Raw genomic sequence first — 18,462 nt, 5'->3', positions numbered from 1 at the left:
ACAGCTCTCTCCACAGCTCTCTCCAGGCGGCGCGCCAGTGGCGCGCCCCATCCTCTAGTTTTAATTAACCGGCGCACCTTTTATGGACGGTTGCCCCCGCGCGCGCAACGAGTAGGAGAAGTTAGCAGCCACGTGTAAAACAACGAGATAGCCCAAAAATAATTAAAAAAATGAGAAAAACGGTGGGGTTAGGGGAGTTATTGATTGATGATATATTAAAGCGGGTCAATATGCCACAAATTTGCTCATGTTATCAGCAGATCAAACAAGGAAAGGCTTAATGACATACTAGCTGATGGGGTTATTGTTTAGTCGATTCCTATTCCGTGTTGTTGCTAGAAGCTTAGAACGTAAATAAGAAAAAAAAATTGTCTGACATAACGTAGTGGTAGATTTTCGGAGTGCTAAATAGCTGGATCGCTCAAGCAGTTTTTAGATACCATGTTTACAACAAAATTTGGTGGTAGAGTGCTCTGTTAAACCGTACACGGCAAGTAACACAATTCTGATGGATGAAAGGGATAATAGTAATTGATGGATATTTTACAAAATGTATATGGCCACTTCCAAGAGGTTTTTGCATACTGAAGTGTTGCTGTTCCAGACGAACAAAGGCTCAAGTCATGGCCATTACTTCTCAAGCAAGGGCCTACACAGTGCAGTTTCAGCTGGTGGTGGTCATCTCACCTTCCTGTAGTGAAAAAACTCTCTAAACTGGAGCAATTGATCATAGACGTTCCTCTCTCTCTCTCTCTCTCTCTCTCTTTCTCTAAAATTAATTGATCAAGATTGCCTGCAAGATAATTGAGTAAAGGATTAGATTAGGCATCAAGATAAATTATTGAACTCGTTGCATTAATCATACACGTTTTGAGAGATTATTTAAATAGGTGTATAACTGATAAATCCTAATCACTCCAAAAGGTGCATCACATGGACTCAGAAGAATTGCATCTATTTTTAGAGAGAATATAGTGCTCTTAATCTCAATATTTCATTTTTATCATTTGAATTTTGTTCTTGCAACTGGGGTTTGGAGGCAGTAGAATGGTAAAAATGAGAATGCCATTTAAACGACCATAATAAACAGAAAAAAAAAGTTTCAATCTAGTTTCTATCCTGCTCATTTTCCAATTAAAATTATGCTTCATTAGAACTCTTCAAACAAAAGCCTTGCTAATTCTAGCCTAAACGCAAATTAGTTTTTTTTTAAAAAAAACTTGACCACAGTAACACCTTAAAGAATAATACATGAATGAATTACAACAGTTAGGGAAGTTTGAGTTATCATCCATACACAAAACCTAGGTGAAATTTCTAGTACCATTGAAACTAACCGCCCATTATAATTTGTTCTCAAAATCTTCAGCCTAACAGATCAAACCTAGGGTTGATAAAAAAAAGCCAGATTGAATCTAATCAGGTCAAACGCCACTAATATCATATAAATCCTTCACACGGTACTTTCCTAGTCGAATCCCCTCATTCAAATCATCACATACATAGAGATCAAATCCCAAGCCCAGAAGAGTGTGGACAGGGATCAATGATCGAAAGCAAAAGATATTAGGGCAAGCAGTAGGAACTTACCTGGGGTTTTACAGCAACGTTATTGGGCGAAGACCAGCTTATGGCGATCTTGGTGGAAATCACATGATGGCGACTTCGGTGGTCAACACGTTCGCCCGTTGGTTTCACTGCAGTGGCTGGTTCATGTATGGAGGAGAGGAGGAGAAGAGATAAGGTTAGTGAGAAAGAAGGAAAAGATACATGATAATTTCAAACAGCCACAAAGATGTTTACAACAATAAGCCATTCTCCTCCATCATCTATGACAACAGCTCCAGGTTACTAATTAATAATATAAGAAATATTATGGATCAGCCTAGTCTTTCAAGTTAACAATAGATAGAAATGTATGTGTTTATGTGGCATCTAAATTGTCAGCGGTGAAAAGTAAACAGTTACAGGATAAGGTAAAGATGATTGCCTCTCTTAGAACTGGGAATAGGAAGTTCCTACTGAGTTTAAAACTGATAGATTATAGAAATCAGATAAGCCTTTTGTCTTATGTTCTAGAGATCATTTAGTTCTCCAGTTCTCCCAATGCCTTCGTTCAGAAGGAAAAAAATGCATGTAACTCTAGGTAATAATAAAAACAAAATAAAGGTACATGATGATTATACATACCAGATTCCTTGTTCTTCTGTAGATGTCCAGAGCTTTGATAACCACAAGTTTTGTCATGTGAAAGAACTGCAACAGTTCAAAAATAGAACTTGATTAGGATCAAATCCAATGGATCTATCTACAATTCAACAGAAGAAGAAACCGGTAAATGATAGAATTACCATTTCCACAAGGGACCGGCCACTGGCAGCTTCGGCAGCGGGAGTGTAGGCCGCTGCTTGATGAGCGCAAAAACGATGGAGTCCTCCTGGAGCAAAGCATCGCGCTCCACCGCCAAGCTCAGCTCCTGATCCATCACCAACTATCTCTCTTTGAGTGTGGGCTTTGCTGCATCTACAAGGGATAAAAGGAGTGACTGTGTGACGGCAGATGGCATGTGGCATTGGAGATTCAATTTAATAAACAAGACCATGAAACAACAGAACCATGAAATTCAGCACAATTCAAACAAGCATTGGTAAAGGTAACAACATCAAGTGGCAACTAAAATCATGCAGCTAGAGCCTGAAGTTAACCTATGCAGCGTCTGATATCAACAGCAACACGAGGTCACTGCCAGAAACAGTCTCCCAAATATCTCCCAAGGTTCCACTCTCTTCAGTAAAACCAGCAGCACGTGCTTCATCAAATGACTTGGAGCCTTTCCGGAGACCAATCTGAAAGGAAAGGGCATAATAGAATGCTGGACTAACAGAACAATGCAAAATTGCATAAGTGAGGAGCATAAAATATAATGGCTTATGAATTATGATGTCCACATTGACAAATTGTATAACTCGAGTTATTTTTCAAAATAATAATGGATAATAAGTTATAGCCTGTGCACCTTAACAAGCTAGCCATATACAAAGGAGAACGAATATTAGGAGTTCAATCGAGGCTCCAAACCATGGTTCAGAGCTTTCAGTTAACAGGGCGACTTGCATACCAAAGTACTGCAAAAAAATGTCCTATGAATCAAAACTGAAAATACAGTACAAGATAAGAGTACCTTAACAACAATGTCTGACTTCACTTGAGCTATTGAATCCCTCAGATTCTGGGCTTGTGCAGGCCCCTGAAAAAGCAATGGCAACTCTGTTATGCACAATACAGGTGGTTTTCTTGTCCTGAACCCGAGTAGCATGAGAAATCCATGTACAAAATCAATTGACAACCCATTCACCACATTGGTCACATCAATTTGTTCGTTATTGAAGCAATTTGCTGCGCAATTGATCAATTAGTGATTGGAAATGTCACATGTGCGACACTAGCCATCTAAATGAAACGGGAAAATAAGTCTGAAAACAAGAAAGAAAGCGTTTATTTTTTTCGAACCTGAGAGCCCCATCCGATCACTCCGATTTGCTTATTGCCCTTGAACGCCTCGGGAAGCAGCGGGAACAGGTTCATGACAAAATTACATATATACACAAAAAAAAGGAAGCCAAAAAAAGAAGAGGAACCAAATTACCCACGTTTCCTTTCTTTGCAGACCTGAGTAATTCACAACATGCATACAGATGAAATGCTTGAGTTATACTGGCAATCCCAGTTCTTGGTCCTTTTTGCAACAACCAAACAGTGAGAAGAGCAAGGTCCAGAAGCTTCCCCGATCTGTTTTCTTCTGGTTTGTTCCTCTTACAGCATTCAAATCATTCATATACTGGACCACAGCCTGGCATGCAGAAGAAAACATTATTAATCATTTAAAGAAAGCGAAGGACTAAGTAAGCAAATATGGCAGAACGATGAGAGATAATGTTAAATTATTGTTCTAGTAAGTGAGATGTTTGTTATAATGCTTGTACGTAGCTAATGCGAAGAGTGAGAAAAATTTAACAATATCACTTATTAGGAGTAATAATATATGAAATAATTTACCAGCATATTATCTAATATCTCACTTATTAGGAAATAATTATTATTTCAAATCTCACTTATTTTAACAATGATTGTTACTTCTTAAGCCACAAAATCTATGCGAAATCAGGTAACCTTTCCGAGATCCATGACAAGATTAACAAAAAAAAGTAGCAGGTACAGTACAGTCACAAAGAGGCACCAACAGCAAAGCAAATCGAGCAAGAGAAGAGAAACAGACGAAGAGGATAGAATTCAAAATTTATACTCACCCAAGCAAAGATCCTTGTGAACTCAATAGATCGACAGGGCAACCAATAACAGAACTTAAAAAAAAATTCATCATGTGTATTTATGAAATAAATGAATTTCTCAAGTGATTCCTACTACAGTGCATTTTGTTTTCAAGATTAAATTAGCCAAAACTAAATTAAACTAAGACATGTGACATTGTTGAAGTACAGAACAAAAAGCAAATTTCACTTTGGTTGGGAGCTAACTACATGAACATCCTGAAAATTCACATCCTGGAAATTCAGTTACTGCAGGAACAAAAACCAAGGTTACTGCAGGAAAAAAATTCACATTGTTGAAGTACACGAACAAAAACCAAATTCCACTTTGGTTGGGAGCTAACTACACGAACATCCTAGAAATTTACATTAGGCAATTCAGTTCCTGTAGGAGTAAGGATGTTGATTCTCTAAATAATCTAAATGATCAAGCTTACTCACATCCAGTACTTGGCACTCAGCACCTAAGTCCTCTAAATGTAAAAGAGCTCCAGATAGTACTGTGATACAATCCTTTTAAGTCTGTATTTTAGGGAAAAAAACATTTGTTTGGGACAGGGCAGTCATGATTGTTTAATCTATTTTTCAGTATAGTTTTATAGGAACGGGAGGGTAGTTGACTAATCCATCCATTTCAATAAGTGCACCTTCACATCCAGAAATTACATGGGTTTGAGAAAGTTCTAAAAATGTGGCTTTGATAAATTCAGAGATATAAAAAACATCTTATACAGAACTGTAAAAAATAATTTCATCATGTGTACTTATGAAATAATGAATTTCTCAAGTGATTCCTACTACAGTGCATTTTGTTGTCAAGATTAAATTAGCCAAAACCAAATTAAACTAAGACATGTCACATTGTCACGTACAGAACAAATTTCACTTTGGTTGGAAGCTAACTACACGAACAATCAGTACATAGAAAGCTTGCCCAAAATTGAAGACTGATCAGTGGAAGTAATAGATGAAGAAGTCCTCACTAAACACAGGATGACAGGAATGTGTGAATTTTCTTACCAGCACTGACAAGCATGAATCACACCTCTAGTGATCAACCCCTGCAAGCCATGGAGCAGAACTGAAACTACTCTTCCTTAAGGCAAAACTACAAACACCTGGAGTGCAGCGCGAGAGAACTATCCCTGCAACACAAGCACTGTAATGGATTCATTGACCTACCAGTTCTTTTCCAGTAGATGCCCAATCGCAATGCAGATGCATTGCAGCGCCACAAAAATGTTGGTCGTGATGATTGAGTCATGGTCCAGACAACCGCCCATCATATTTGAGAACATGGACATCCCGATCTATCTCTGCACAATTGAATGAGAAATTCAGCTAGCTGGCTACATTTGGATGATAAAATTTCCTGGTGGACACATTGCTTGATGTCCTCAAAACACCAGCAGCAGTTTGTGTTAGCCAAACCTACTCCCAAACTGAACAAAACCATGCACGACAACATTACTCCAAAACGGCTAAGCTAATTACCAAACTGAAGCTGAGATATCATGAATTCATCACCCTTTAAACTAATTTCGGCACAAGGTAACTACACAAACCAAACGGCACAAATTAGAAGCTACATGTACCAGTCTGCCTTTGCTGAAGGTGAAATCTCCAACTCAGTGACCCATAAAGAAATTCTCCACCTCCTGCAGCACCGGCGGCTTGTCCAGATCCACCTCATGCGTGCAACCCGAACACCTGCAGAGATTGCGCAGCAGAAGAAATTAAAAAAAAATTACTTCACTGTATCACACACACGCATTCGATGAGAGAGCCATACAAGTTGAAGTGGACGCACTTGAGGCACGTCATATATGCTTCTGTTCTTTACTATATAAAACTGAGCTTAATTAAGTTGAAGTGTGTTGTTAAGCTCAGTTGTTATAGCATATTTATTTCATCATGTGTACTACCGAGTTAAAGACGCACTCGAAGTGTGTTATTGCTAATATGGAGATGAGAGTAGCATGCTGCAACTCAGGCCATATTGCCTATAAACTGATATTATATAGGAAAAGGCTCGAGTTATAACTGAGTTATAACGCACTCGACAGACAAAATCAGTTAAACTAATGGGATATAGTAAAAATAATCAGTTGTTCTACTGAGTTAAGACGCACTCGGGGCGAAGTCTTTACTGCTAAACTGGCGTTAAAGAATGTACTCTTCGTGACAGTAGATATAATGGTATAATTATATGATAATTTTTGTTCCATATTAGCAAATAATCATTTAACAGTTCCTGAGCATCGTTGTTTTACATGCTTTCTGTTCTTTGACATTTTTATATTTCTGAAGAAGAAAGTGCTTTCTGTTCTTTGACATTTTTATATTTCTGAAGAAGAAAGTGACTGGAGAGTGGAATGGTAAAGCTAAAATGTTGGATGAGGAACTGAAGATACACCAGTTAGCAGAAACTCCTCTAGGGAAGCAAATTATGTGCATATTTCACGCAGGATCATTTGCACAAGGCCCAGCTTGCGAAGCCAATAATCTAATGCGGTACCCAATAATAAATTCGAGGTTTAGAGAGCATAGACACTCCAATTCGATGTAATCGAAGCAACCAAATCACCAAATGCCCTCATGAAAGCAAGAATAGCGGTACTGATTTCAGTATTTTACCCCCAAAATCATAACACGAATCCATGACCACACAGTAATCCAGACCCCCAAATGCATGAGGCCCGTCAAATGCCACAGATCTTGAGCTAGCCGCAGCTCTAATCAACCAGCACACCTCCAAAGCTGAGCTCCAAGCCTCGAGTTGGAGAAAGCAAGAACTGAAGAGCAGGAGATTGATTGATTGATTGGTTACCTGTCGGTGAAGAGCAAGCCGAGGCAGAAGCTCCCGCTCCCGAGGCAGAGCAGCACGGCCCATCTCCTCCTCCTCCTTTTCTCCAGCTTATCGCCGCCGCCGCCGCTATGAGTAAAACTTGTTCGTCCTCCTCCGTCTTAGAATCTCACGAGCTTCCCAGGAGAGCAACCCATGGAGAATGGAGAATGAGGGAGGGAGAAGGGGAGGCGGGCGGCAGCTGCTAGGGTTAGGGGTGAGTGAACCGGCGACGGAGGAGGAGGATGGCTGAGGGAGAGGGAGGGGCGGAGACGGCAGCGGCAGCCGACGGCGCGAACGCAGCCGGAGGCGGAGGCGGCCTGGGTTTGAGCGGGCGACGGCGGCGGCGCGCGAGGGAGAGGGGGAGGGAACGACAGCTGCTAGGGCTCGAGGGGGGTATGCGCTAGCGGGCGCTGTTTTGCGAAAAAGCCCCTCGACTTCCACATATTACAACGAAGCCCCTGCCCGCGAGATATCTAGGGTAACAAATTCTAAACAATCGGAGGGTTTTTTCGAAAAAAAAAAAACAGCCCGGCCGGCACTGTGGGACTGTAGCAAAATCCGACATGCGCCCCTTAATTTTCCCCGATACGAAAGCCACATAATAAAAGATCTAAGCAATGACCCTCCAATGTGACCATGTTTTCCAAATAGTAATATCCATAACAATATGAGAAAATAATTAATACAAAATTATTGTATTTCAGCGTTGCCAGCAAGAGACCTAACAAGAGATCCATGATCTCAGATTAAACGTCATGCAGACAATTCACCCATCATATTACAATGTATTGTCATATCTCAAGGCCACTAAAATTTATCCTCGAATCCTAGCCCATCGATCTCATTCGCTTCCCATAGCTGGATCTCAATCTCCAACAGAAGCTCTGGAAACTCACCGTATAAGCATTCCTCTACCTCCAACTGACTATAAGCAAAGATCCAGAGATGTACGTAAAAATGAGAGCGGACATTCCTGTTAAAGATCATGTCATCATCCCCGGTACTCACGTATTCCCTATGGCTATTCAACCATCTTCTGAGAAAGCGGTTTGAAGTAACAATACCTAGCCAAATCCCATCATACGGCAACTTGCTAATAATCTGATTCTTCAGTCTTGGTTGCTCCTGGGCGAGCTTACCCATGATGTGATTGTAAAATAATAGAAATACCGCCGTCCTATATTAAACATTATACCAACCATATCAGTAATAAAAAACAATTAAATCATACAAAATAAATACAAATTATGCAGTAGAATACCTGTTAGCATCAGGTATAAGTGAAGCGTGGTTGCTGATGATGTACTCCTGATAAACCGACGTCATACTCTCCATCTGGCGGAGTAGACGACGAAAATCACCAATGCAATCCACACCAATAGCTTCAGACCCCACAGATTCTGTAATCAGCTCTTTCAGAATGGAAGCAGTTTCATTGTATCGACAACAAGCTTCTTCCTCACTGTAAGGAATCTCTATAACACCCTGAATTACTGCACTTCCATCCTCACCCACTAAGATATTTGAAGAAGTTAACGAGGACAGACACTTCTTCTTTGCATGATGTAATGCATAGGTCTTGTTTAATGATCTCACGAGTCTCCTGAGATTGTCATTTGGAATCCATAAGATTTTATCTTCTCTACCCATGATCTTAACCTTTCTCATAAGAGGGTTGGCTCTTGCATAGGTAAAGGCATCAATCAACTCTCCCGCACTAGTAAAACATGGACCAAACCTATAAGAAAACCACAATATGAAACAAAGTTTTAAAAAAATACTAAATATTATTGTAAAACAGTAGTCTTGGCAAAGCACATCTCAACAATCTAAGATGAGTTAAGATTAGTCCACATCCAATAATCTTGTATGCATGTGAATTGAATGCAATAAACAATCTTCTTGTTTAAGCATGTGTTTGGTTAGAGGGATTTCCTGGGTTGGGTTGGATCGAACCCATTTTTACATGCATTTGGTTGTGGGATTAGGTGGGATGGGTTGGCTCCAAAAGAGAATATTCCACCAATATTCGCGGAGAGCTGATCTGCAAAAAACAGCCGGATCGCGCCCACCCACTTCGCCAACGCCTCATCACATGACCCGCACACCTCATTAGCCTAACCTTTCCGCGGTGACTCACCTGCATCCTCTCACTCTTCCCCTTTTCCCCCAACGAGCAGAAGAGCAACAGGAGGCGACAGATCTGCACGCGTCGACGCGGATACCCGTAGACCGGATAAATAGGGTACTGGGGTAAGTTGATACGAGAATCGACACGAAGGGCAGCTCCAGTTGTGTTGTTGATTCCCTTCTCCCGAGAGCTTTCACACACTGGGATGGGAGACCCTTCCAAGACTTGTATGCATGTGAATTGAATGCAATAAACAATCTCTTGAATCTCAATTTAACATTTTCCGAAACGCGGTTAGACCGAGGCAGAGCAAGGGTGCAGCTTCAACCGATCCCCGGCGACATCTTTTAGGCCGATGTTGGGCGTATCAGCTATCTCACCTAGATAGTGAGGAAAGAAAACGGTACATCAAAACAGGCAAAAGATAAGGATTATACTGGTTTAGGCCCCTCATAAGGTAATAGCCCTAATCCAGTTTATATGGGATTGATATGGAAGACCACAAAATACAAATAGAACAGATGAACTCGTTGATGCCGACAAGATCCTTATCGAGATTACTCGATGAGACCTCCCGGTGGCTTCGGCTCGAGTCTTTCGGCTTCGTAGACTATGGTGGGTGTGTTAGCGCTATGATTCGATGATACTGAACCCCTCCAGGGGTACGCCTTTTATACCATGAGTTGCCTTAAGTCTCCAAGTAGGACTCGGAGACAACAAACCCTGAACGATATAGAATAGCCCCTATCCTCTCCGAGTAGGACTCTGATAATCTCCAGCCTGTGAGAATATTTTCCATGTTATCTCATATATTTCCTTACCGCATATGAAAACATATCGTAGGACATGAGGTATGCCAAACTGGTATATTTCGTAAATCGTATGATAGGAGGTATGCTTTATCCGTAACCCTGACAGCCCGCAAGCCGACGACGACCGCTTGCGCTTGCGCCCTCCTCCTTCCCACATCCTCCACAGCTCCACCATCGCATCCTCTTGCCCATCCCTTCTTTTCGTCATCCTTCCCTGCACGGTAGCGGTAGAAGGAAGAGCCAGCGTTGCTCGTCATCCCTGCTTGACGGCAGGAGGAGGAACGAGGAACCAGTGCTGGTGGGAGGAGAAAGAATCAGTGGAGGAACGAGGAACCAATGCTGGTGGGAGGAGGAAGAATCAGTGCTGCTCATCGTCCCTTCATGCTCGGCCGGTCGTCATCCCTTCCTAGTTTAGGATGAGTTTTTGTTTCTTGTGAGTATTCTTTTTGTATGAAATGATTGTCCCTCACTATCAAAGATATAGTTCACGTGTACTACAGTATGTTTTTCTCTTGGCAATTTCTTCGTGGTACTGTATTACAGTTCATGTGTGCATAGAACTTCCCACACATGGATTAATATATGCTAATTATTTGTGATTGAATTGTATTTTTTAAAATATAGTAATATGAATGTTATTTTATTTCTAAAATAGTGCAGTCTTCACATCTAAATATTTATTTTGTTATGTATGCATTGTGAGGAGGTACGCTCACCATCCAAACAAGGAATAGAACCATTCCAATCCATCGTATCCCTTAACCAAACAAAAAACAGGGTTCATTCTATCCCTCCAACCAAACAAAAACTAGAATCATCCCATCCAAAAAAAAGAGGAATGGATAACCCATCCCTCCTCATCCCCAAACCAAACACATGCTAAGGGATCTTTTAGTTTGAGTTATAGTAAGTCGTGTGTGTGTGTGCTAGGGAGCAAATCAGTAAGTGCATGTGTGAGTTAGTGTGATCGGTGAAAGCCATGAGTTGTGTGTAAGTGACTGCATGCAGCAGGTGAGTGTTTGCTTTTCTGTCCATATCCAATTCATGGCCAATTGTCGCATCCGTAAAATACAAAGGCCTGTTCATGGCCAGTTAGTTGTCTCTGCAGTGGTTATGCATGCTACCTTCTAAGCAAACCATAGTTTGTGTAGTTGATCATTTCTTGTTTTAAATTTGTAACCTGTCATTATTGGATTGCTGAATTATGTTATCGAAGTGTAAATTACTGTTCATGGCTAAGAGATTCAGCTTTATTGTAAACAACCAGCTTACATTGCATATGCAATGAGCTGTACTGAAATTCCTATTTGTTTTCTGATTATATTTTACGATTTTGATAGATTCTTTTGCTGAGGGAAATGATGAAAACTCCAGCGCTGGCCCTGGAGCAAATGATTATGTGCATGTGTGCATCCAGCAGTGCAACGGCACAAATATAACTACTGTTCAGGGCTAGGAGTTCAGTTACAACAAGATCCTCAATGATCTGAAAAAGGAATTCTGCTGCAATGGTACTGTACTCCAAGATCCAGAGCTTGGCCAGGTATGATGCACTTGGCAATGCTTATCTAGTTCTCAATTTCTGCTTCACGGATATGTTGATAACATAATTAAATGGTTGTAGGTCATTCAGCTTCATGGTGATCAGTGTAAGAATGCTGACATCCAGCCGTGTGGAATCCGGTTTGCTAGCGGCCAGAAACTGAATTAGGGTTTAATTTCTCTTTTTTCCTCTCTTCGAGTGTAAAATTTTGCGTCCAACTATCAAGCTTGTTCTTTTCGGTCATAACCATAAATATATTCACCTTCTTAGAGTTCATCTATAGACTGTATAGTGAATCTAGGTGACACTATTGCATTTCCATTTATCAGGGATATAGCTCTTTATATTCATCATAGTTTTAACAGGGAAGATTCTTTGCATCAGCATTAGCGTTGTAGTGATTTCAACATCCGGGTTCTTCCATGTGGAAGCTGGCAACTTGTAATTGACACCTCAGTCTTTCAGTTTCTACATTTTGTATTGAGCACAGCTATAATTTAATTCATTTCAAAATGTGTTTTTACATGTTTTCTATCTAATCTCCTGCTGCTAACTGGCAATTCTACATGTTAGGTGCATTGCTAATCTTGTTGTTTAAGCGATCTTTTAGTTTGAGTTATAGTAAGTTCGTATGCGTGTGTGTGAGGGAGCAAATCAGCGAGAACATGTGCGAGTTAGTGTGATCGGTGAAAGCCATGAGTTGTATGTAAGTGACTACATGCAGCAGCGGGTGAGTATTTGCTTGGAGGAGCGGCCAAGTCAAGTGAAGTGAGTCGTGACGTGAAGAGTGTATCAACTAGCTTGCACATGTGTTATTCGAGACTTGCATGCAGATATGTGCTAGTGGCCGTGAGTTTTGCATGCAAGGATTAGTTGTTTAGAAAGTGTGGGGAATAAAAGGTCCCATTAGTGCCGGTGTGCAGCGCTGGGGGAAATTTTTGTGTTTGTGTGCTTCTCATTTGTGAATTAAACACCGTGTCGGTATGTCAATTGTGCAGAGTGTGAGCTCAATGTTACTTACCCAGTAGTTGAGGAGGTATTTGTTGATGCCCACCTAGTGCCAAGGAGTTTCGGCAGTGCTACTGCAGATGTAAGCTGCGTCCATGGCCACCTGTAGCTAGGTCCGATGGCGTTGCGGCTAAGTGACTGATGATGGGCCTGCGACAAAAACAAATAGTACGTTACAAGTGCGATGTTCATAAGATACGATATATCATGTTGAGAGCGAAGATCATGTTGAGTGAAGAGGAGTGACCCTATGACCTGCAATGGGTAACTCTTGAATGGCGAGAAGTTGCCAATGAATGGTTGCTTGATAGCCCGAGGCAGTGGCAGCGGTGAGGGGCTCCTGACACCCTCCAGCGGTGACGGTAGCGGAGGCTCTGATGAGGCCGACAAGATGCCAATTAATGCCTGCGGTGGTGGTAGTGGAGAAGCCTCAGATGGGGCGGCAAGATGAGATACGATACCGGTGAAGAGGCGGCCGACGGCATGCGGCGAAGCCTCCGACGACAGGATGTCGCCGGCGAGGAACCTCCTCCCCACCCGTCGTAGGAGCGACATGGTTGCTCCCCGTTCCCCGCCCGGCTTGCTTGGTTGGTGATGGGATGGCGGCGCAGCCCCTTGCCACCCACCACCCCACCCGGAGAGAGCGGCCGGGCGGCGGGGCGGGGGAAGTCGCCCGCAGCCTACGACTCCGGGAGGGACTAGTGCGTGGGCGACGAGCGCGGCGGCCGGCGGCGCAGTGGCTGCGGGATCTTGGTACAGCGGCGGGCGGCGCCGCCGCCGCCGGAGGCGGAGACGCGTGGTGGCGAGGGTTTCCTTCCCTTCTCTTTTTTTTCCCCCTCCCTTGTTCTGTTTATTTATTGTTGTTTCGCGGAAAATCTATACTACTTATAAAAATTAAAAAAAATAAGAGGTGCTTCCCTCGTCCGTAAAAAAACCGGGTGAAAAAAAACCGGACAGAAACCAGGTTTATCCAATAAAAAAACCGGACGGAAAAAGAAGTCCGATCCAGAAAAAGGGGCGAAAAAAACCAAAAAAAAGCGGACGGAGTCCGATCCAGAAAAAAAAGAGAAAAAAACCAAAAAAAAGGGGACAGAGTCCGATCCACAGAAAAAAGGCGAAAAAACCATGTTTGTCCGATAAAAAAAAATAAGTCCGACTCCTATATCAACCCAAAAAAAAAGTCTGACTCAGATTGGTGAAAAAAATTGATCTACCGGATTGAAGATCTGTTTGTAAAAACGGAATCTACATGTCAAGAGCATTCCATTTTTATATGATTTTAATTTTTGGATTTGTATTTTTATATTTGAGTCTCTGTAATTTTTATATTTGCATTTGAGTCCCTATAATCTTGCAACAAGCTACTTGAGGTCGTTTTTGTTAAAAAAAAATAAAAGAGAAAGAGAACAAAGGCAGAAAGGTGCATAAAAAGAAAAAGAAAAGCCAAAAAAAAGTCTGACTCAGATTGGTGAAAAAAATTAATGTACCGGATTGAAGATCTGTTTGCAAAAACGGAATCTACATGTAGAGAGCATTCCATTTTTATATGATTTTAATTTTTAGATCTGTACTTTTATATTTGAGTCCCTGTATTTTTTATATTTATATTTGAGTCCCTATAATCTTGCAACAAGCTACTTGAGGTTGTTTTTGCTAAAAAAATAATAAAAGAGAAAGAGAACAAAGACAGATAGGTGCATAAAAGGAAAAAAGAAAAGCTGCAAAAAAAGAAAATAAAGAAAAACAACAATAACAAAAGTTTTTTTCCCTGAGTGGCGAAAAAAACTGTAGATCCGACAGAAAAAAATCGGATTCATATAAAAGGCAAAAAAAAAAGTGGTGACAAAAAAAAAACTAGATCCGAATCCTTTAAAAACGGAAAAAAAGTCTGATTCCTATAAAGGCAAAAAAACATCTAAAAAAGTTCATTCGATTTCCTAAGAAAATGGTGAAAAAATGGTTCGTAAAAAATAAAAAGCTGGTTCGTATAAAATAAAAAATGCAAGAGAGAAAAAATGGAAAGGGCGAAATAAAATCTGATTTCTAACCAGTATATATCTCTTCTCTATCTCTAATCTAACTATTTAAAAAGTGAAAATGCATGAGAAAATAAAAACGGTTAAAATAACGTGTGAGGCAAAAGTCAGAAAAAAAGCGCAAAAACATGCTAAAAAGGTTCTCCATCATCAATAAAAAAAATAAAAAGACGCGCGAGAAAAATTATTTCCATTGTCGGTAAAATATTTTTAAAAACATGCAAGGAAAAAACTGTCGAAAAAACACGCCATTTCTAAAAAATTGTTTTAAAAAACCGTGCAAGAAAAAAACACCGTCTATTAAAAAAAATCGTTCTGAAAAAACTGTCAGAAAAAAGCTAAATTGATGGACGCTTGAGTCGGATAGGATCCATCGATTTTTTGCCATCTACTATGTGGCTTTATTTTGTCATATATTCTCCTGTATTGGAAAAAAGCAAAAAAGAACCTTCGAAAAAAAACAAGCAAAAAAACGTGCAAGAAAACAAGAAAAAACACACGAGAAAAGAAAAGCAAAAAAAGGGAGAAAAATATGGTTTTCTTCGTAAGTAAAAAAGCAAAAAAAAACATGGTAGGAAAAAACTATTAGAAAGAAATGCGCCTTTTCTGAAAAATGGTTTGAGAAAATCGCGCAAGAAAAAAAACAATGTTTATAAAAAAACAAGCCGCTCGTTAAAATAGAAACATTGTCATTGACATGATTATACATGAAAAACGTATATTATTATTAGAATTTTTTTACCCGTTGCAACGCACGGGCATTTTTCGTTAAAATAGAAACTCTGCTTCTGAGGCCTGATAAAGTTGTTAAGTTGTTTCTGCCATAATTATAGATCTTTTGTGTGGACTAATAATTGTTAGAGTGCGCAGCCGGGCCATCTACCGTGGGCCACCCCAGGTCACATTGGGCCTGCTCCACCACAAGCCCAACCAGAGCCACAACTTTAGGTCCTGAGCCTACACAACCCAAAAGACTAGTCTGATGGGTGAGGATCGCCGCCACCTTTTTAAGTCGTGCTCCCCCATCATCAATTACTGATGTGGGACTAAACCCAACAATAATGATGAGGCCTATATGTATGTATGTGCAGAGAACTCCATCCATGATTAAAAAAATGCAGATGAACCAGGAAATTGCCGCACCACATCTTTTTGCCGAGTCGGCAAAGGGGCCGACCAAATTTCATTAAGATTGAAAGGGGGAAAGTTACAGATTTTTACACGACATTAAACTATTGAGCCGGGGGCCAACACCCCCGGAGAGCAGAAATCGGGATGGAAGTAAAAAGAGAGAGAGAGAGAAGACCGGGATTGCTAGGGCTACTCATCACAACACTGAAACGCACCCCGCAGCTCTCCAAACTGCAACTTCCTCTTTGATATCTGCCACAAGGTGCTCGGCCATCTTGCTCCTTTGGTCAAAAACTCTGGCATTGCGTTCCATCCAAATTAGCCAACTCACCAACATAAATAAGGTGTCAAAAGCACTCATGTAGCATGTCTGAAAACAGCGTCTCGCCAGTTGCCACCACTCCGGCGGGGAAGGCCTTGTCGTCCTTGGGGGGGGGGGGGGGGGGGGGGGGGGGGATAAAATTCACATTGAGCCAATCCCTCGGCAAGGACCAAACCCTATTGGTAAAAGAGCACTTTGGGAAGAGATGATCACAGTCTTCTTGCTCATATGAGCACAGAGGGCAACCAAGGTCATGCGGCCAGCCGCGCTTAGCAAGGTTGTCGGCCGTGAGGCAGCGACCCTTAACCATCAAACTCATTTTTTTTAGATAATGGAAATGGATTACATCTCCGGCTTCTGTCATAAGACACACAACAATAAGTTTAATAGTAATAAAAAGGTAAGATAAAAGTAAATCAGAATGAGAAATAAGGTGATGGGACAAATCCCCAACTCCCCTTTATTATTGACTAGCGTTAAACCACATAAAATATTTGGGGCAATTGCAAATTTACCACTACTTTGAATCGTTATTGCAAGACTGCCACTAGAAAATTGCAAAAATGCCACTAGAACTGTCATTCGAGTGGCATCCTTGCAATATTGAAAAAACCGGTGGCAAATTTGCAAATGCCCCAAAATATTTTAGCTAGCAATTCTTATGGAACTACGCCACCCATAGTGGAATAAGAGACCTTGGCTACCGATTCCAAGAGTGTAGCACCATTGCGCATAGTATCATGCTCCTCCTGTGGTAGCATTGTAGACCAGAAGTGGAGCCAGTAGGAAGACATGAAGATAACCTGCATAGGGTTAGATAATTGTTTACCATTAAAAACTTTATCATTGCGACAACGCCAAATTGACCAACATACAGCGCTAGCTCCAATTAGAATCATCTTCTTAATGGACCTAGATACCCCTCTAAGCCAATTACCGAAAATATTTTTGGCGTTACGGGGTGGAGAAAACTCATAAACCGAGGCTACAGAAAACTGTCCATTGCTTGAGAACTTCCAAAGGATGGAGTCCTCCAAACCACACCTGCCAAGACATACATAATCAGAGCTGTCAAAATACCATAAGAATCTCTACATACATACATATCTCAGATACCAAAACTTCAGACAAGAGTTCCCAACAATGCAACCTCCCCAGGTTTTCTTCCTGTTGCATTGCTTCCCATCTCAAATAAGTGACTTCTTCGATCGATAGACATCATCACACATCACTGGATGTAATCAATCCAAACATAAACCCACAGGGATCAAGCTGAGGTTGCTTATAAATTGCTGCAGTACTCTACTGCCGGAGGGAAACCTAAGACACAGATCAGATTTGGAGTGTTCAATATAGAGTACAGATGCCAATGAGCAAAAAGATACTCAATGCTGGATATGTTGAAGTATAGAGGATTTCGCCCGCGTTGGAGATCTTGGCTTGCTGCACTTTTCTTGACAGCACACACAAACATTACAATAAACTAGTTGGGTGGCCCGCGCAATTGCGCGGCTAGCATCCATATAAAATTATATATTTTTTAATATGATTTACTTAAAATTTATTAAATGGTTATCTTGTTGTCTTAAGACATTGTAAAACCAAACCTTATCACCCTCATGTTTTTAATTTTATTGTTTTTAAAAGTCACACCAGTTGCTATCCCTTACTTCTGTCATATCCTTCTTTATTTGCTTGCTCGATCTACCACTGTTTCTATTCATTCTCCTTGCAACCTTTAAAAGTTGGATCTTATAGTTTTTAAAGTTTATTGTCTTGTTGGATTTTATTTTTATAATTTCTAGAAGCCTCGTTAAACACTACTATTATACTCCTCTGCGGCCGTCCACTGCATCTTCTCCATTTTTACTTTCTAGAAGTTCTGCCAAAACGCCCAGGACTTTGTCACTATACTCATCCACGGCTCGCCCGTTGCCGCTCTTCTTTATTGTCATTGAGATTTTAAAATCAATCATAATTATTATTGGTTTTTTTACTTTCTAGAAGCCCGAACCTTTAAAAATGGATCTTATAGTTTTTAGAGTTTATTGTCTCGTTGGGTTATGAACAGTGTATTTAACGGCGCGGGATGGACGGAACCCTAATGGCGATGTTATTTTTAGATAAAATCATTTGTACGATGGTATTTCTTGGAACTCACACTTATCGATGGTATTTCTTGGATTTGGACACTTGTCAATGGCATTTATTGGATTATCTCTAATTTAAATTAGCAACTTGATTTATATGTTATAATTTTTTTTAGGTTTTCTGTTTTTTACATAATCAATATAAAAAGGGCG

The 18,462-nt window shown here is 40.7% G+C and overlaps 1 protein-coding gene and 2 long non-coding RNA genes across 4 annotated transcripts; all 3 read right to left on the bottom strand.

The window, feature by feature from the left end:
• Window positions 1–444: 444 nt before the first annotated feature.
• On the bottom strand, window positions 445–2,223 carry LOC127762337 (uncharacterized). Its single transcript, XR_008015517.1, has 3 exons — window positions 2,191–2,223; window positions 1,591–1,706; window positions 445–793 (listed from the first exon to the last, which is right to left on the bottom strand). It is a non-coding gene; the product is annotated as an uncharacterized LOC127762337 (long non-coding RNA).
• Window positions 2,224–2,705: 482 nt separating this feature from the next.
• LOC127762336 (uncharacterized) lies at window positions 2,706–7,565 on the bottom strand. Its single transcript, XR_008015516.1, has 7 exons — window positions 7,159–7,565; window positions 5,924–6,038; window positions 5,511–5,644; window positions 5,349–5,389; window positions 3,511–3,850; window positions 3,182–3,247; window positions 2,706–2,846 (listed from the first exon to the last, which is right to left on the bottom strand). It is a non-coding gene; the product is annotated as an uncharacterized LOC127762336 (long non-coding RNA).
• A 250-nt stretch (window positions 7,566–7,815) lies between these two features.
• Window positions 7,816–13,519, bottom strand: LOC127763181 (uncharacterized). Of its 2 annotated transcripts, XM_052287814.1 has the most exons (6): window positions 13,132–13,519; window positions 12,926–13,044; window positions 12,684–12,820; window positions 8,438–8,914; window positions 8,241–8,353; window positions 8,003–8,149 (listed from the first exon to the last, which is right to left on the bottom strand). In XM_052287814.1, the coding sequence occupies exons 1-6, from the start codon at window positions 13,223–13,225 to the stop codon at window positions 8,088–8,090; spliced, it is 1,002 nt and encodes a 333-aa protein (XP_052143774.1). In that variant the 5' UTR covers window positions 13,226–13,519; the 3' UTR covers window positions 8,003–8,087. The 2 variants fall into 2 exon arrangements, with proteins under 2 accessions (XP_052143773.1, XP_052143774.1); XM_052287813.1 differs by having other exon boundaries at window positions 7,816–8,353; window positions 13,132–13,517.
• Between the last annotated feature and the right edge of the window lie 4,943 nt (window positions 13,520–18,462).

Source organism: Oryza glaberrima, chromosome 2 (assembly GCF_000147395.1).
Source record: "Oryza glaberrima chromosome 2, OglaRS2, whole genome shotgun sequence".
Taxonomy (NCBI): Eukaryota; Viridiplantae; Streptophyta; class Magnoliopsida; order Poales; family Poaceae; genus Oryza; species Oryza glaberrima.
This window is presented reverse-complemented; position numbering and strand designations above follow the sequence as displayed.

What these genes read in the sequence shown, in the direction of transcription:
- LOC127763181 (XM_052287813.1), bottom strand. Translation starts at nt 13,225, where the DNA reads ATGTCGCTCCTACGACGGGTGGGGAGGAGGTTCCTCGCCGGCGACATC. An exon ending in TCAAGAGTTACCCATTGCAG is followed by an intron (nt 12,821 to 12,925) that starts GTCATAGGGTCA and finishes TTTTTGTCGCAG; the next exon opens with GCCCATCATCAGTCACTTAG. An exon ending in AATACCTCCTCAACTACTGG is followed by an intron (nt 8,915 to 12,683) that starts GTAAGTAACATT and finishes GTTTTCTTATAG; the next exon opens with GTTTGGTCCATGTTTTACTA.